General features: G+C 41.9%; 1 protein-coding gene and 1 long non-coding RNA gene across 3 annotated transcripts in view; one reads left to right on the top strand and one right to left on the bottom strand.

Annotated features, from left to right (window-relative positions):
• The window catches only part of creb3l1.L (cAMP responsive element binding protein 3-like 1 L homeolog), a 31,342-nt gene that overhangs the window by 3,623 nt on the left and 10,320 nt on the right, over positions 1-17,399 (top strand). For both annotated transcript variants that reach the window (XM_041589804.1, XM_018257344.2), the window contains exon 2: positions 15,655-15,868. In XM_041589804.1, coding sequence (XP_041445738.1) covers positions 15,655-15,868 — 214 coding nt within the window. The remainder of the gene's footprint in view (positions 1-15,654; positions 15,869-17,399) is intronic.
• The window catches only part of LOC121402924, a 53,273-nt gene continuing 40,218 nt past the window's right edge, over positions 4,345-17,399 (bottom strand). The window contains exon 3 of the long non-coding RNA XR_005966864.1: positions 4,345-4,816. This is a non-coding gene — a long non-coding RNA (uncharacterized LOC121402924). The remainder of the gene's footprint in view (positions 4,817-17,399) is intronic.

Below are 17,399 nucleotides of genomic sequence, written 5' to 3'. Positions count from 1 at the left end.
GTCACTGTGCCACTACATTTCAGGAAGCAGAGCTGTCAATCACACATCTCCTTGGTGAAACCATTCCCTGTTATTGTAAAATCAGACAAAATCCCTTGGGAATTGGGTGTCTGTCATTTTCAGTAACTGCCCAGGGAGAGTGAATTATTGAGTTTTCCACCCTGGCTAAATAAACACCCAGTGAGCCTCTCTGGTCTGACTTGTGCACCTGTTAAATTCATTTGTCCCGCAGTTAAAAAAGCTGCCAGTACAGCGCTGGCCCAATTTAACAAAGTTACACTCTTCCCTCAAACGTCTTTTAAAGGAAAAATGTAAAGTTTTTGTTTTTTTTATAAATGGTGCTTTTTTCTGCTGTTTATTTTACCTTTACGCTTGTAAGAATGCGTGAGAATTCTGATGATTTTCCCTTAAAAATACATGTTTTATGGGCACCTTTATGGGCCGCAGTCTCGACCGAAAGGCGACTTTGCTTTAGTAAAGGTATGGGATCCGTTATCTGGAAACCCGTTATCCAGAAAGCTCCGAATTACGAAAAAGCTGTCTCCCATAGACTCTATTTTATCCAAATAATCCAAATTTTTAAAACTAATTTCCTTTTTCTTAGTAATAATATATAATAACAGTAGCTGGTACTTGATCCCAAATCAGAAATTTGCTTTTAAGATGCTGATTGGTTATTATGGGTAAGCCTATTCGTTTCGTACGATATTATCTGTGCGCCTATGGCCGCCTTAAGGGTCAGGACACACGGGCAGATTCGGGGGCATTAGTCGGCAACAAATCACCTTTTCTTCGGGCGACTAATCTCCCCGAACTACCTCCCCTGCCTTCCCACCAGCTAGAATGTAAATCGCTGGCACTCAGAGCGATTTGTTTTCCGAAGTCGTCCGAAGTTTCCTCGTTAGGCAAATTCGGGCGACTATGAGGCCTAAGGATACAATGACAGTAAAATACTGGGGATTTGGGAACATTCCTTTGAGGTTGAAATGTATGGCCTAAACCCAAATTGTACTAAAAGTATGAGACCTGTTATCCAGAATGTTTAGAACCTGGGGTTTTCCGTAATTTGGATACCTTAAGTCGATTATAAAATCATGTAAACATTAAATAAACCCAATAGGCTGGTTTTGCTTCCAATAAGGGTCAATTATATCTTAGTTGGGATCAAGTACAAGCGACTGTTTTATTATTACACAGAAAAAGGAAATCAATTTTAAAAAATTGGATTATTTGGATAAATGGAGTCTATGGGAGACGGCCTTGTATTTTGGAGCTTTCTGGATAATGGGTTTCCGGATGACGGATCCCATACCTGTACAGAAATCGCTGGTGTCCAAGACAGTTAAAACTGGCGACTCGGCTCTTCTAGATCCAGTCGCCAGCACATATATATATATGGGGGGTCTGCCCGATCGATAACTACTAATATCAGAAAGATATTGATCGGGCAATAATGAAACAGTCACAGCCTTTGTCTTACATGGAGCCCTGCAGTCCTTTATGGCAGCCAAGGGGTTACACGGAAAATTAGATCATCATTATCATCAGAGTCAACTTCATTTTTCATTTAATTGCCCGACAGCTGCACATACATGGGGCTGGGAGGTCACACTAACTGCCAGATGCTGATGCCTAATGACCCCATACCATGACCTCCTGCTTCTCTGTGCTTGTAAGGACAAGATCAGCATGCAGGGGGTGACTCCGACAACTCCCGGCACCCTGGGACCAGCGCTTATAGCCTTGCGTGAATCAGAGGACACCTCAAATATTCCCTTGTGAGCAGACGGTGTGTCACGCAGGGTCTGTAGCGCTGCTAATTGGCCCATTGCAGGACAGAGAGGAAAGATAATGGGATGCAGCCTTTGTGTTTCCATTAATCCAGCCGCTGTCCAACTTTTTCCCATGTTCTGGGCCAATAAGCTGACACACTCCGTGTTCGAGGACTGGGTTATATCAAAATGATGATGTACACTATGTAGCCCCTAGGCAGGCAGGGGGATGTCATAAATAACTTGTAGGACCACATCTGTCCCCCTTCCCACCATTGTTCTCAGAAGCAGATACAATGAGCTCTGTATAAACAAGATCCTCCGTTTCCCCTAGCTGCAGCCTTTAGTCTGAGTTTTACAGATAAACAGGAGGTTATTTAAAATGGGCCGGGGTAATCGAACAACCTTGTCAGACGTGGCCCCTAGTCACTGGCATTAAGGCTGTGCCCCCCAGCTATTGCTCATGGTTCCTCTATTGGGGAACCAGTGTCATTGGGGTCCATTAATGCCACCGCTACATCCAAAACTGTCATTTATTAGTCTTCTGTCTCACAGACTACGTCTTAACCATGTTAATAAGCCACAGCCTGGAGGGGGGGGGGGTCTGGAATTTGTCTTATATGGTTATGACTACTGATCTGACATTTAACCCCTGGCTCTACAGATCTAAACCAGCATTGCCTGAGCCTCCCATTGTCCTTAGCCAATATCTGTTAAACTGTTCACTCATGCCAAGACAATGTTTAGAAAATGATTGAGTCACTTCACCGCTTACACATTGTATTTAGGCCACATTACCCTCCCTAATAGTCTCTGAGAAGGGAGTGTGACTGTGGGATAGCAGGTATAGTAGGGAGAGATGGTGCCTATAGTAACAGTGGATAATAGTCTCTGGGAAGGGAGTGTGACTGTGGGATAGCAGGTATAGTAGGGAGAGATGGTGCCTATAGTAACAGTGGATAATAGTCTCTGGGAAGGGAGTGTGACTGTGGGATAGCAGGTATAGTAGGGAGAGATGTGCCTATAGTAACAGTGGATAATAGTCTCTGGGAAGGGAGTGTGACTGTGGGATAGCAGGTATAGTAGGGAGAGATGGTGCCTATAGTAACAGTGGGATAATAATCTCTGGGAAGGGAGTGTGACTGTGGGATAGCAGGTATAGTAGGGAGAGATGGTGTCTATAGTAACAGTGGATAATAGTCTCTGGGAAGGGAGTGTGACTGTGGGATAGCAGGTATAGTAGGGAGAGATGGTGTCTATAGTAACAGTGGGATAATAGTCTCTGGGAAGGGAGTGTGACTGTGGGATAGCAGGTATAGTAGGGAGAGATGGTGCCTATAGTAACAGTGGATAATAGTCTCTGGGAAGGGAGTGTGACTGTGGGATAGCAGGTATAGTAGGGAGAGATGGTGTCTATAGTAACAGTGGATAATAGTCTCTGGGAAGGGAGTGTGATTGTGGGATAGCAGGTATAGTAGGGAGAGATGGTGCCTATAGTAACAGTGGATAATAGTCTCTGGGAAGGGAGTGTGACTGTGGGATAGCAGGTATAGTAGGGAGAGATGGTGCCTATAGTAACAGTGGATAATAGTCTCTGGGAAGGGAGTGTGACTGTGGGATAGCAGGTATAGTAGGGAGAGATGGTGCAGATATAGTAGTTTACTGTTTCTCTGCCCACTTTTCTTTCTCTGGCTTCACTTTATTCCTTTCTCACTGTTCCTCGTGAGTTTTCTTTATTCCCCCCCCTTCTGTTTTTGTTTTACACTCCCCCCCCCCCCCGTACTGATATTTTCCATCCTGGTTCTTGTATCCTGGAATCATTTAAGTGACCAGACCATCCCTTTGGTTAAATGCAAACTCCAGACAAAGGCGATGGCCCTCTCATCCAATGGGGCTCGGTCCTGGGCAGGGCAAATAAAAACTCATTAGTCGCTGATTTAGGTGCTGATTAGCAGGGAGAACTGCCAGTGCCGGGGAACAAACGCCCTTGTTTCATTGTTGGGTGCCTTGTAATTAAATGCAGATTATTAGAGTAATAGTGGAATTATTTTCCCACACTTGTGAGGTTAATTTGGAAAACACATTTTCACATATGGGGGGCAGTAGAAGACCCAGACATATACAACAGTTCATGAAAGTAGTGATGGGGAAATCTGATCTGTTTCGCTTTGACGAAAATTCGCTAAACGCCTAAAGGGAACACTGTGGGTTGGGGGAGGTCATGGGCATTTGGTTGTAACAAGGCTGCAGTTGGGGAACACCTAAAACACCTGATCATGGGGTCGGAAATCATACCTCCAAACGTTTTCTGTGGGACAGTCCCGATTTTGACAGCTCAGCCCGCAGCCTTGAATTGTTACTGAAATGTCCCGACTTTCTCTTTGATCTCCTGCACTCACTTGAGAAAAAGATACACTTAAAACTTAATTAAAATAAAAGGCATTTCGGCAGAGACCCCAGAACAGGTGCACTTAACTTTTATACTTTTGTAACAATTTAAGATAAGCAAAGAAACAATTGTAACAATTTAAGATAATCAGGTCTCTTGGGAGAACTGAGACTAACAGCTAATTAGGGGGTGTGGCCATAAAATGGGCGTGGTCAAACATTTTTGGTTCTTGTCCCTCTTTTGGTTTTTCAAATGTTGGGAGGTATAGGATATTGACCCCTTATGGCTTGGAATTATAACATGATGACATGATGCTGCTTGTTTTTAACTGCAGGTGCAGGGAGTCCCCCTCCGACCTCTGATCAGCAGCCTCTGGCTAATCGCTAGCTCTGCTTCCAGAAAGCCAAATCTGTCTTATTCTTTATATTTATGGGAATCATATATGACATTTAAAGGGATATCCCACCCTATAGTATAATAGGTTTATGGTATGCCGGGTGTATATGTCCCTGACTGTGATCCGCAATAATGTGAACACGTGTTCAGCCTAAGGTCTCCGTCTCACGCTTGACTTGGCTCCATATCAAGCTTCTTCAGCTCAGTAGAACTTCCAGGCAGCAAAATCAGAGAAATGATGAAAGAACCAATGGGATCCCTGCCAGGAAAGAAATAAAGGGGAACTTAAGTGATGGGGTGAGACACCACATAACTATCAATATTCTCTCTAAGCAGATACTTATCCTATGTAGCCAGGGGTCTATAAATCAGAATGTATCTGTCATCATCTCTGATCCACATATTTTAGGGTTTGGGGTACTAGAGGAATACATTTTAGGAGGGCTTCTAAACTGTGCAAGGAGTGATTCCCATGAGCAAGACTGCAATTTACTATAATGCTGTAAATGAGATGAAAGTGTTTAAAAGGCTGATTTGGTTAACTTTCAGTATGTTATAGAATGGCTAATTTTAAGCAACTTTTCATTATTTAAGTTGTTGTTTTGAATTATTTGCCTCCTTCTGACTCTTTCCAGGTTTCAAATGGGGGTCACTGACCCCATCTAAAAAACAAATGCTCTGTAAGGCTACACATTTATTGTAATTGCTACTTTTTATTACTCATCTTTCTATTCAGGCCTCTCCTATTCATATTCCAGTCTGCTTTTCAACTGCCTGGTTGCTAGGGTAATTTGGACCCTAGCAACCTGATTGCTGAAATTGCAAACGGGAGAGCTGCTGAGTAAAAAGCTAAATAACTCAAAAACCACAAATAATAAAAAAAGAAAACCTAATGCAAATTGTCTCAGAATATCACTCTCTACATCATACTAAAAAGTCATTTAAAACTTGCTTTTTTACTGCAGTTATGGCCAGCAACCCAGGTGTTAATTGCTGGGGGAGGGGGACTCTACAGACAGACGCCTCCTTTATTAAAGGGGCGGTTCACCTCTAAGTTAACTTTCAGTATATTATAGAATGACTTATTCTAAGCAACTTTTAAATTTGTTTTCATTATTTTATTTTTTTTATAGTATAGTTTTTTAATTATTTGCCTTTTTTTTCTAAATCTTTCCAAATGGGGGTCACTGACCCCATCTAAAAACAAATGCTCTGTAAGGCTACAAATGTATGGTTATTGCTACTTTTTATTACTCATCTTTCTATTCAGGCTTCTCCTATTTACATTCCAGTCTCTTATTCAACTCAGTGCATGGTTAACCTTTAGTATAATGTAGAGAGAGATATTCTGAGATAACTTGCAATTGGTTTTCATTTTTTATTATCTGTGGTTTTTGAGTTATTTAGCTTTTTATCCAGCAGCTATGCACTTTGCAATGTCATCGATCTGGTTGCTAGGGTCCGCACTACTCTAGCAACCTCGCACTGATTTGATTAAGAGACTGGTATATGAATAGGAGAGGCCTGAATAGAAAGAGGAGTAATAAAAAGTAGCAATAACAATAGATTTGTAGCTTTACTGAGCATTTGATTTTTCAGATGGGGTCAGTGACCCTCATTTCAAACCTGGAAAGAGTCAGAAGAAGAAGGCAATTAATTCAAAAACTAGAAAAAAAAAGAAAAAGATGAAGACCAATCGAAAAGTTGCTTAGAATTAGCTATTCTATAACACTCTAAAAATTAAAGTAAAGGTGGACCACCCCTCTAATTGGGAGTTTTCAGAACAGGAGTCGTGTTGATTTGCCTCTACTGAGTTCAAGGTATTTGAAATCCATGTCCTGTTTTCACTGGCAGAGAGGGAAGTGATTATAGTGCTGGGAAGTCTATGAGCGCTCGGGGTATGTATAGTGAATAAAGTACCCCCTATTGTAAATTATAAGGATATCCATGACCATATAAAAGCACAAGTGTTTTTATACAGGTCATGGAACTCAGAGGTGACTTCTAATATCCTCATATTTTCCAACAAGGGGCACTTTATTTATTATAATACACATGTTTTAGTGGGTCATGTGACAAAAATGACATCACTGCTCACCGTTTATAACTGATGACATCACTAGTCACTGTTTATAAGGTTATAATTGACAAGATATTCATGGCTTTTGTGTGTGTGTGTGTATATATATATATATATATATATATATATATATATATATATATATATATATATGAGGTTAGTAAAAAACACGCTTAGATTGCTTGTACTGCGGTGCACGTCCCTTGGGGTCTCCAGTTAGTCCTCCATATTATAAACAATTGAAATGATGGACAGCACTCACAATTATTCCTCAAACTTTGTATTAAATAGTGAAAATTACATCACCATAAATGTGCGCATTTGTATCAGCGACGTTTCGAGCCAATTAGGCTCTTTCTCAAGCCATGTGTAACTAAGACCTTTATTATAAATAAATAAAATTAATATAGATAAACAATTTATCATCGATAAAGGTCTTAGTTACAGACCGAAACGTTGGCCTGTTTTTTAATTAACTTAAATAAAATATTGGTTTTAAAATAAAACCTTTGGGAAAGTTCCCAGTGTGCCCACTCATTTTCCATGGACAAATATCAATTAGACGAAGAAACCAGTAGCACCTGGTTTGTTTGTCTAATACAGTGGAGTGCGGAAAACACAAGGATTTCCTATATATATATATATATATAATACACAAAAGCTATGAATATCTTGTAAATTATATCCTTATAAATGGTGAGTTCTGATGTCATCAGTTATAAACGGTGAGTTCTGATGTCATTTCTGTCACATGACTCACTGAAATTTGTGTATTATAATAAATAAAGTACCCCCAGTTGCAAAATATGAGGATATTAGAAGTTACCTCGGAGTTCCATGACCTGTATAAAAACACTCCGCCTTCGGCCTCGTGTTTTTATATGGTCATGAAACTCCTCGGTAACTTATAATATCCTTATATTTTACAAGAGGGGATACTTTATTCACTATATATATATATACACTGTTATGTTTTACTCTATGGCTCTGCTTCTTCTGAGTGGGAATTGTACAACCAATTTAATTCTGCCCACTAGGGGCACTTGCTGTAGATTCTGTGGTGGAGGTGGGTATTTCTCTTCTACCCTGTGAGTATAGGGACTGGGTATCAATCTAGGGCTGATTTCTCTTACAACATTGAAAACTTGATACAAAATTCCTATTCTGCTCTTTGTTACATTTCATTTACAGTTTTGCCACAAAAAGCTAAAGGCAAGTGGAATATTTCCTTTGAACTGTGAACATACAGCAACCAATCAGCAGGCAGCTTTTACTAGTCCTATTGGGAGTTATGATCAGGGACCAATCAGGCAGCAGACAAAATCTTCAAGCTGAATGGATTTGGAAAACAAACGGCATCTTGACTCAAAAAACAATGAAACCCATTGGAAGCAGCAGTCCTGCCCTGCTTTATGGCAGCTGAGATTCTAGCTATCTGTATAACAGAACATTCTATCCCAGTGGCTGCACAGATCCTATCTGATCCCCATTGTAATCAGCAGTCCTGTCCTGCTTTATGGCAGCTGAGATTCTAGCTATCTGTATAACAGAACATTCTGTCCCAGTGGCTGCACAGATCCTATCTGATCCCCATTGTAAGCAGCAGTCCTGTCCTGCTTTATGGCAGCTGAGATTCTAGCTATCTGTATAACAGAACATTCTGTCCCAGTGGCTGCACAGATCCTATCTGATCCCCATTGTAATCAGCAGTCCTGCCCTGCTTTATGGCAGCTGGGATTCTAGCTATCTGTATAACAGAGCATTCTGTCCCAGTGGCTGCACAGATCCTATCTGATCCCTGTTGTAAGCAGCAGGGTAAAGGCTGCATTGTACAATATGTAACTGTATGAAAGCTGGTTATATTTAGCAACAAATTAGTTCTCAGAAGTACATAAAATAGTACATAAAATAAAAATGAAGATCATGTCCCTTGGCATTATCCTATCAATCCCTTTGCTTGTTTTCTGGACAGTGGAACATGTATTAAAATGAACAATAATAATAATAAAGGAATCCAGATCTGTTTCCAGTGGGAGAAGTTTGCTGGCCCGGCCATTCAGTTGGGAGATACAGATATTAATCACCTTTTTTTCGTTACATCTTTTGGCCAGAGCAGCAGGATTTCCCCAGTGAGTCACAAACATGGAGTTGGACGGCACTCAAGGGCTTCTCTCCCCAGGTTATAGCAGTACAGCAGCTCCGTCCCACAGCTTCTCCTTTAATCTCACTAAGCCTGTCATGTGATGTCTGGAAAGCAGCAATTTATTTCCTACAGACGGCCCCGGCAATTGGATGCCCTACAGAACTACAACTCCCAGTACCCAGTTGCTCTCTGTGCCCAATCAGTCAGTACATTCTCTATGTGCTTCCTCAGTACTATAGTACATGCTAAAAGGGGTGGAGTCATACATGAGTGGGCGGGTTTGGGGCAGACTTTGTAGGGTTAGGGTGAATTTTTTTTGCCATAAAATGGTCAGAGATTTCAAATGCAATTATTGGCAAGTCTAATAGACTACTGCTTAATTTTTTACTAATATATTTATTATTTTGTATAATTTATTTGTATGCCTCCTTCTAGGTTTTAAGGTGCCAGAGACTGGCCAATAGACTTTGATATCAAGCCAATAGCCAGTGAGCTTTGTAGATGTGAGGGGGAATGTAAGAGCAGGAATGGGCCTTCAGGCAGGGTCAAATCTTTTAGACTTTGGCACCAATACTATGGCCGCCATTATGTTGTCCTAACGATAGAGTCCTGCAGCAGGTCGGGTACCCGCGGGTTACTCGCAAGGAAAGCGGGCACCCTGCGGAATGAGAGGAGGATTTTCAGGTGCTGGTATAGGTCTGTGGGTCGTGGGTCATCTAAATTTCTTAACTTATGTAATATTGTCTATATTTTACTCCTTTTAAAGTTTTACAAAATTCTGTCCCCGCCCACTTTTGATGACGTCACTTCCTGTTTGATGGTGGTCGGCGGATAAGGCAGTTGCGGGTCCGAGTTGGTAGCAGATCAAAGTGGGTGAATATTCGAGTTGCGGTTCGGGTCGCGGGCTGCGGGTTCCAGTCCGGTCAGGGTTTTAGAAATTTGTCTCAGCTGTCCCAGTGTCCTTCTATCCTCTGCCACAATCCAGAGACAGGTTTTGGGTGGCACAGGTTGGGCAAGTGACTATATTATACCCATTGTAACACTGGTCTAATCACCACCCTCATGTTCTTGTAGAGATACCAGTGTCGGACTGGCCCACCGGGATACCAGGAAAACTCCCGGTGGGCCCAGGTGTCAGTGGGACCTGGTGCTGCTAAGCTTTTGGCTTATTTCATGGTCATTCCCTATTTCTATGAGAACAAAGAGGCTAAATAGATGGAATAATACATTAGAGTATGTAAAGAAAACAGACTAGGAGAATAGAGGTTGAGTGAGGAGAGGAAGAATAATAGTACTGAGAGTGGCCCCTGGTCTAAGGTTTTTGGGTGGGCCCCTGGTGTCCCAGTCCGACACTGGGAGCTACAACATCCAACTGGACGGGAGCAGATTGGGCAACCTTTATATATGTTTTTATCCACTTAGAACTCCCCTTTTCTCTAGGTCTCGCCCTAGGAATATGATTTTAGTTTATATTCCCCGCAGGGATGCACCGAACACAGGATTCGGTTCGGCTTCTGCCTGGCTGAACCGAATCCCAATCCTAATTTGCATATGCAAATTAGGGACGGGGAGGGAAATTGCGTGACTTTTTGTCACTTTTTGTCACAAAACACGGAAGCAAAAATTTTTCCCCTTCCCACCACTAATTTGCATATGCAAATCTGAACCCTAATTTGCATATGCAAATTAGGGATCGGATTCGGTTCGGTATTCGGCCGAATCTTTCGCGAAAGATTCGGGGGTTCGGCCGAATCCAAAATAGTGGATTCGGTGCATCCCTAATTCCCCGTATCCCCCTGGGTCTCCTGCCGGTTTTGCTTTTCCTTTCCTTGTTCTCCGTATCTTCTCTCCCCCTGAACGTCTGGATGCGCTGCCTCTCCACACACATTGCTCTGGTTAGAGCCTTGGGCTTGTGTTGGCTCAGGGCTGCTGCTCCTTTGATTTCAAGCCAGTTGGACCTGCCGCCGTCTCTGCCTCATCTCACTCTCTCCAGCCGAAATCTTTCCAGTTCTCTCTTTTATTTGAACTCTAGGATATTTGTGTCCCGGAAACCCTGCCATTCCAACGGGCCCCTCTCTCCCTCTGACCTGGCCATTGTCCATCACAAGACAGCCAGCAAGGAGATTTCTTGAACAGTTGGGTAGCCCACATGGAATTCTGTCATTGATTAATTAGTAAGTAAATTTAGACTAGGTCTAGTAACCCATAGCAACCAATCAACAGGTAGCATTCACTGGCCTGCTGTTTGAAGTCAGACATCTGATTGATTGTAGGGACGGACCGTTCCATTTATGCAGAAGCAACCAATCTGGTTTTATACAAGGGAAAGGAGCCTGAACATGAATTCTGTACATTTCTTTATGGTTGCCATGGGTTACTAGACTTGAACAGAGAGAGAGAGAGAGAGAGAGAGAGAAGGGGGAGCTGGGGGTGTACATGTGCTGAGCATGCACTGTCGGTTCTGCCTTTTGCCTGCCAAGTGCCAGGTGTATTGCCCTCTACGAGCTGCGCTGGGAGTGTTGTCAGGCGCAGTAAATTGTGTGCCCTCCTACTCAGTGCCAGATGTGAGCTGCAGTTTCTGGGCAGGGCGAAGATGCGGTGCTGTTGGCGCTCACTTTGGGGGTTGTAAAAATATTGACATCAAATTACTTCTAATTGAAAAAGACTTTGCTTTGGTGTGAACTGCAATGAACAAAAGAATAGGACTTTAGGGGGAAATTCTATAAATGGAATAAAAAGTGGAAACTTTTGTTTGGTTCCTGGCACTGTATTTATGAATTTGGAGACTTTATCGGTAAAGGGTAGTTCACCTTTAAATGAACTTTTAATTGTTTGGAGGAATTTACAGTTGGTCATAATTTTTTAATATATTTAGCCTTTTATTCACCAGCACTTGTTCGGATTTTTGGCAGCTCTCTGGTTGCTAGGGTCCATTTTACCTTAGCAACCAGGCATTGGTGTAAACGAGAGACTAGAAAATGAATAGGAGAGGCCTGAATATAAAAAATAGAAACTAACAATAACATCGTGGTCTCACATAGTGACCTCCATTTGAATTTCAAAGCTGGAGAGGCACAACAAGTAGACAATATGGGACCTATTATCCAGAATGCTTGGGAACTGGGGCTTTCCGGATAATGGATCATTTGGATCTTCATAGAAAATCTACTAGAAAATCATATAAACATGAAATAAACCCAATAGGCTGGTTCTGCTTCCAATAAGGATTAATTATATCTTAGTTGGGATCAAGTACAAGCTACTTGGATTATTTGATTATGATAGATTTTATGGGAGACTTCCTTTCCGTAATTCGGAACTTTCTGGATAGCGGGTTTCCGGAAAACGGATATTATACCTGTACTAATAAAAAAAAAATGAAAAGTTGCTAATTTTGGTGATTTGGCTTTTTTTTTACTTGTGCGGCATAAGGTGGTATAAAAAAAGGTAATTAAGATGATTGTGGATATGTTGTTCATTGATTTTCTGTCTTTTCTGTCCAATTTATGGATAATTTAGTTTTAATAAAAACTAAATTACAGATACAAATTCTAGGCAGGTGCTAGTGAGAGATAATAATAATAATAATAATAATAATAATAATGGGGTAAAAGATCTGGTGGTGCTGGTGAAGGATTATTGACATGCTGCTGTGTTGGTTCTGATCAGTGGCGTAACTAGATGTTACTGGGCTCCACAGCAAAATAATTTTAGGGCTCCCAAAATATCCAGTGGTTGCCCTGTATTAACAATATATATTAAAATTCCTAATTAATTAGAGCAATATGGGGCCCCCTATGCCTCTTGGGCCCCCCTGCAGCCGCAGGGTCTGCTTCCTCTGTAGTTACGCCTCTGGTTCTGATGAGGAAATATTTACAGATTGAATGTTCTGGGCAGATTGTAGAGCAAGAACATCGCATTATTAAAGGTGTTGGTACAAGTGAGGAATCACTGACATTTCAGGTTGTGGGCAGGTGCTAGAATCTTTATTATCACAAACCACTGAACTGCGTCCCAGTTCCACCCATCCTGCCCCAAAAATAACTCTGGTGAATTGCGAGCCACGTGACCCACTAAATGACAGTTTAGCGATGAGCATTTTATCACTGGTGAGAATTTCATATCAGTGTTTCTGTATCTGCGGCTCTTTAACGGGCCGGTAACACCAAAAATTAAGCATCAGCCATTGACCTGTTTCCCATTTAATTAAATGAATTTGGGGCTTCTCTATATAAGCAGTAAATAATTGTGGCAGTGCCATGCTGCTGGATGATGGCTGTTTTGATTGGGGTGTGTTGTAATATAGTGCTTTGTCCTTTTCCTAATGTCTTTAATTCAGCCGTAGATATATATGCAGCAACCCCTATTAATATTTTGTTTTGCAGTTTTTGCCTTGTGGGTTGCACCAAAGGTGTAGTTCTCTCTGCACCTAGAATGGAGTAGACTGAATTGTGCTTAGTACAGGGAATACCTACTCTACCAATATAGTTTTATGGTATCTCTCTGTACAGACTATGAGCAAACTTAGGGGGCTGTTCCTGCTGAATTGTGCTTAGTACAGGGGAATACCTATGCTGCCATAGTTTTATGGGATCTCTCTGTACAGACTATGAGCAAACTTAGGGACTGTTCCTGCTGAATTGTGCTTAGTACAGGGAATACCTATGCTGCCATAGTTTTATGGGATCTCTCTGTACAGACTATGAGCAAACTTAGGGGGCTGTTCCTGCTGAATTGTGCTTAGTACAGAGGAATACCTATGCTGCCATAGTTTTATGGGATCTCTCTGTACAGACTATGAGCAAACTTAGGGGACTGTTCCTGCTGAATTGTGCTTAGTACAGGGAATACCTATGCTGCCATAGTTTTATGGGATCTCTCTGTACAGACTATGAGCAAACTTAGGGGCTGTTCCTGCTGAATTGTGCTTAGTACAGGGAATACCTATGCTGCCATAGTTTTATGGGATCTCTCTGTACCGACTATGAGGAAACTTAGGGGACTGTTCCTGCTGAATTGTGCTTAGTACAGGGAATACCTATGCTGCCATAGTTTTATGGGATCTCTCTGTACAGACTATGAGCAAACTTAGGGGCTGTTCCTGCTGAATTGTGCTTAGTGCAGGGGAATACCTTGTATTTGATGGAATTGGGATTTGTTGCACATGGTATATGCTGTATGTAGATACCCTGCACTGCATTTCTGACTCACTAACAGCGACTGCTCCATTCTAACCCTGTACTCCTGGGCTCTGTGGCCAGACATAAGGCTCCACTAACTTTCACTGTTTTTGCATACTCCTCTCCTATTGGCTCAGAGCCGCCAGCAACCAGCCAATCCAGCTTCCTGACCTCATGCTGGCTTTACTAGCAGGCAGAGTTAACCTCTTGCTGGCCAGCTCCGGAGAGTCTCTCTCTATAGTCCAAAAGCAGAGGAGGTGCCTTTATTGCTGGAACAGATGGTGCTATAAATGCCTCAAGGCTCATTACTGTACAGAGAGGGTTGTAAAGGAGATCAGTGTGGGAGAACTCAGTGGCAACACTAGGGTTAATTCACTGCTGGGGAGAAGAATATTACCGGCCAAGTATTTAATATACTACGTGTAATATATTATACATTTCTGACCTGTTTAATGTATGCACATGAGATGTTTCTAGTAGACACCAGAGGGGGGTATGTCTGTTTGCTCATAATACAGATATATATATTTAAACAGTATATGTTAGTATGTTAGTAGTGACCAAGGATTTACAGCAACAACATGAATAGAGAGAAATGTTGATTATAAAATGTCATAAAAAGCATTAAAGGTCAAGCCTGCAGCCTTGTGCCTTTATATGGTCACAGAACCCCTCAGTGACTTCTCATATCCTTATCATTTACAGTAGGGGGTACATTATCCCTTATAATACATGAGTGATACTCAGAGTTCCCTGTATAACTCAGCCTGCAGCCTTGTGCCTTTATATGGTCACAGAACCCCTCAGTGACTTCTCATATCCTTATCATTTACAGTAGGGGGTACATTATCCCTTATAATACATGAGTGATACTCAGATTTCCCTGTATAACTCAGCCTGCAGCCTTGTGCCTTTATATGGTCACAGAACAACCCCTCAGTGACTTCTAATATCCTTATCATTTACAGTAGGGGGTACATTATCCTTATAATACATGAGTGATACTCAGAGTTCCCTGTATAACTCAGCCTGCAGCCTTGTGCCTTTATATGGTCACAGAACAACCCCTCAGTGACTTCTAATATCCTTATCATTTACAGTAGGGGGTACATTATCCCTTATAATACATGAGTGATACTCAGAGTTCCTTGTATAACTCAGCCTGCAGCCTTGTGCCTTTATATGGTCACAGAACAACCCCTCAGTGACTTCTAATATCCTTATCATTTACAGTAGGGGGTACATTATCCCTTATAATACATGAGTGATACTCAGAGTTCCCTGTATAACTCAGCCTGCAGCCTTGTGCCTTTATATGGTCACAGAACAACCCCTCAGTGACTTCTAATATCCTTATCATTTACAGTAGGGGGTACATTATCCCTTATAATACATGAATGATACTCAGAGTTCCCTGTATAACTCAGCCTGCAGCCTTGTGCCTTTATATGGTCACAGAACCCCTCAGTGACTTCTAATATCCTTATCATTTACAGTAGGGGGTACATTATCCCTTATAATACATGAGTGATACTCAGAGTTCCCTGTATAACTCAGCCTGTAGCCTTGTGCCTTTATATGGTCACAGAACCCCTCAGTGACTTCTAATATCCTTATCATTTACAGTAGGGGGTACATTATACTGAGTATTTCCCTTCAATGTATCTTTATTCTCACTTCTTTTTCCCATGTAGCACTTCTCAGAAGCTCTCGACGACTTCTCCAATGAGCTATTTAACAGTTTTTTCGATGACCCGCCCTTACTGGATCGAGACTCCCTACTGGACATGGATGTGGAGAGTTCGTCCCCACCTATCCAAGCCGAACACAGCTACTCACTGAGTGGAGACTCAGCCCCACAGAGTCCTGCTCTTACCATAAAGGAGGAAGATGAAGAAAGTGCGACTGGTTAGTGAATATGGCTGACGCTTGCAGTGCTGGGAGATCTTTATTACTCAATGGGGGTCATTTATAAAGTTCGCGCAGGGCAGATTGGTTCGCAAAGTGAATATATTTGCCCTGCGCATGGTTATATTTATAAAGCTGAATAAGAGGGTGCATACAGAATTGCGAATTTTTTATTCACAATGCGAATGTCTAAAGGGGCTTTATAAATATGTCACATTTCGCAAATTGCGAATCTTTATGCGCACACTCTGCAACTCAATTACGCCACAACTTTGGTGACGGATAAAATATTCGCAAAACAGTTTTGCAAACTGCGAATTTAACACTATTTTCGCGCACAACAACCTCGCACATTGGGTGCGCTCGCGCAAACTCCTGTCTCATTTGCGCGCCATTTGCGAAAATGTATTCACACTGTGAATTCGCAAAAACCGGAAAGACGGGCAGAGCAGTGCAATATATCAGCGCTCAGCAAAAAACATGCGCAATACAACCATTTGCGAAAAATATGCGCTGCGCGAACTTTATAAATGACCCCCACTGTGTCTATCACAAGAGCAATGATCTGATAACTAATAGCACAGGGTGAGGTTTGAGAGTTGGGCACAGTGCTGTGTATTGATGGAGAGTATGATACTCTATGGGTCTGCACAAGTAGGTAAGTGAGGTCTGAGGGCAGCAAAGACAAGCTGAACAATGAAGTTCTGTTGGACGTTTGAACCTGATTCTTTAAGCAAAGGTCAGTGACATCTGATTGATGTTGGCGGGTGCAGGAACCTTGGCGCTACCTCCAACTTTGAGGAAGTACCAGAGATGCCCAACGTTAGTATTTGTAAGTGCAAAGAGTAACAAGTTGCAAGTACCCTTAGTGAATTTTAATTTTTCACAATGCAAATTCCATTTTAGTATGAGATTGATATTCTGAGACAATTCTCAATTGGTTTTCATTTTTTATTATTTGTAGTTTTTGCGTCATTTAGCTTTTTATTCAGCAGCTCTCCAGTTTGCAATTTCAGCAGTACACATTGATTTGAATAAGAGACTGGAATATGAATAGGAGAGGTCTGAATATAAGTGGAATAAAGAGTATGAGTGTCTGTAGGTCGGAGTGGAACAAAGAGCTTGGATGTGAGGGTCTCTAGGTTGGAGTGGAAGAGATATCATGGACCTGAGTGTCTGTAGGTTGGAGTGGAAGAGAGATCATGGACCTGAGTGTCTGTAGGTTGGAGGAGAACAAAGAGCTTGGACCTGAGTGTCTGTAGGTTGGAGTGTAAGAGAGATCATGGACCTGAGTGTCTGTAGGTTGGAGGAGAACAAAGAGCTTGGACCTGAGTGTCTGTAGGTTGGAGTGTAAGAGAGATCATGGACCTGAGTGTCTGTAGGTTGGAGTGGAAGAGAGATCATGGACCTGAGTGTCTGTAGGTTGGAGTGGAAGAGAGATCATGGACCTGAGTGTCTATAGGTTGGAGTGGAACAAAGAGCTTGGACCTGAGTGTCTGTAGGTTGGAGTGGAAAAGAGATCATGGACCTG

Source organism: Xenopus laevis, chromosome 4L (assembly GCF_017654675.1).
Source record: "Xenopus laevis strain J_2021 chromosome 4L, Xenopus_laevis_v10.1, whole genome shotgun sequence".
NCBI lineage: Eukaryota > Metazoa > Chordata > Amphibia > Anura > Pipidae > Xenopus > Xenopus laevis.
Note: the sequence above shows the minus strand (reverse complement) of the source record. Positions and strands in the feature narration are given on the sequence as shown.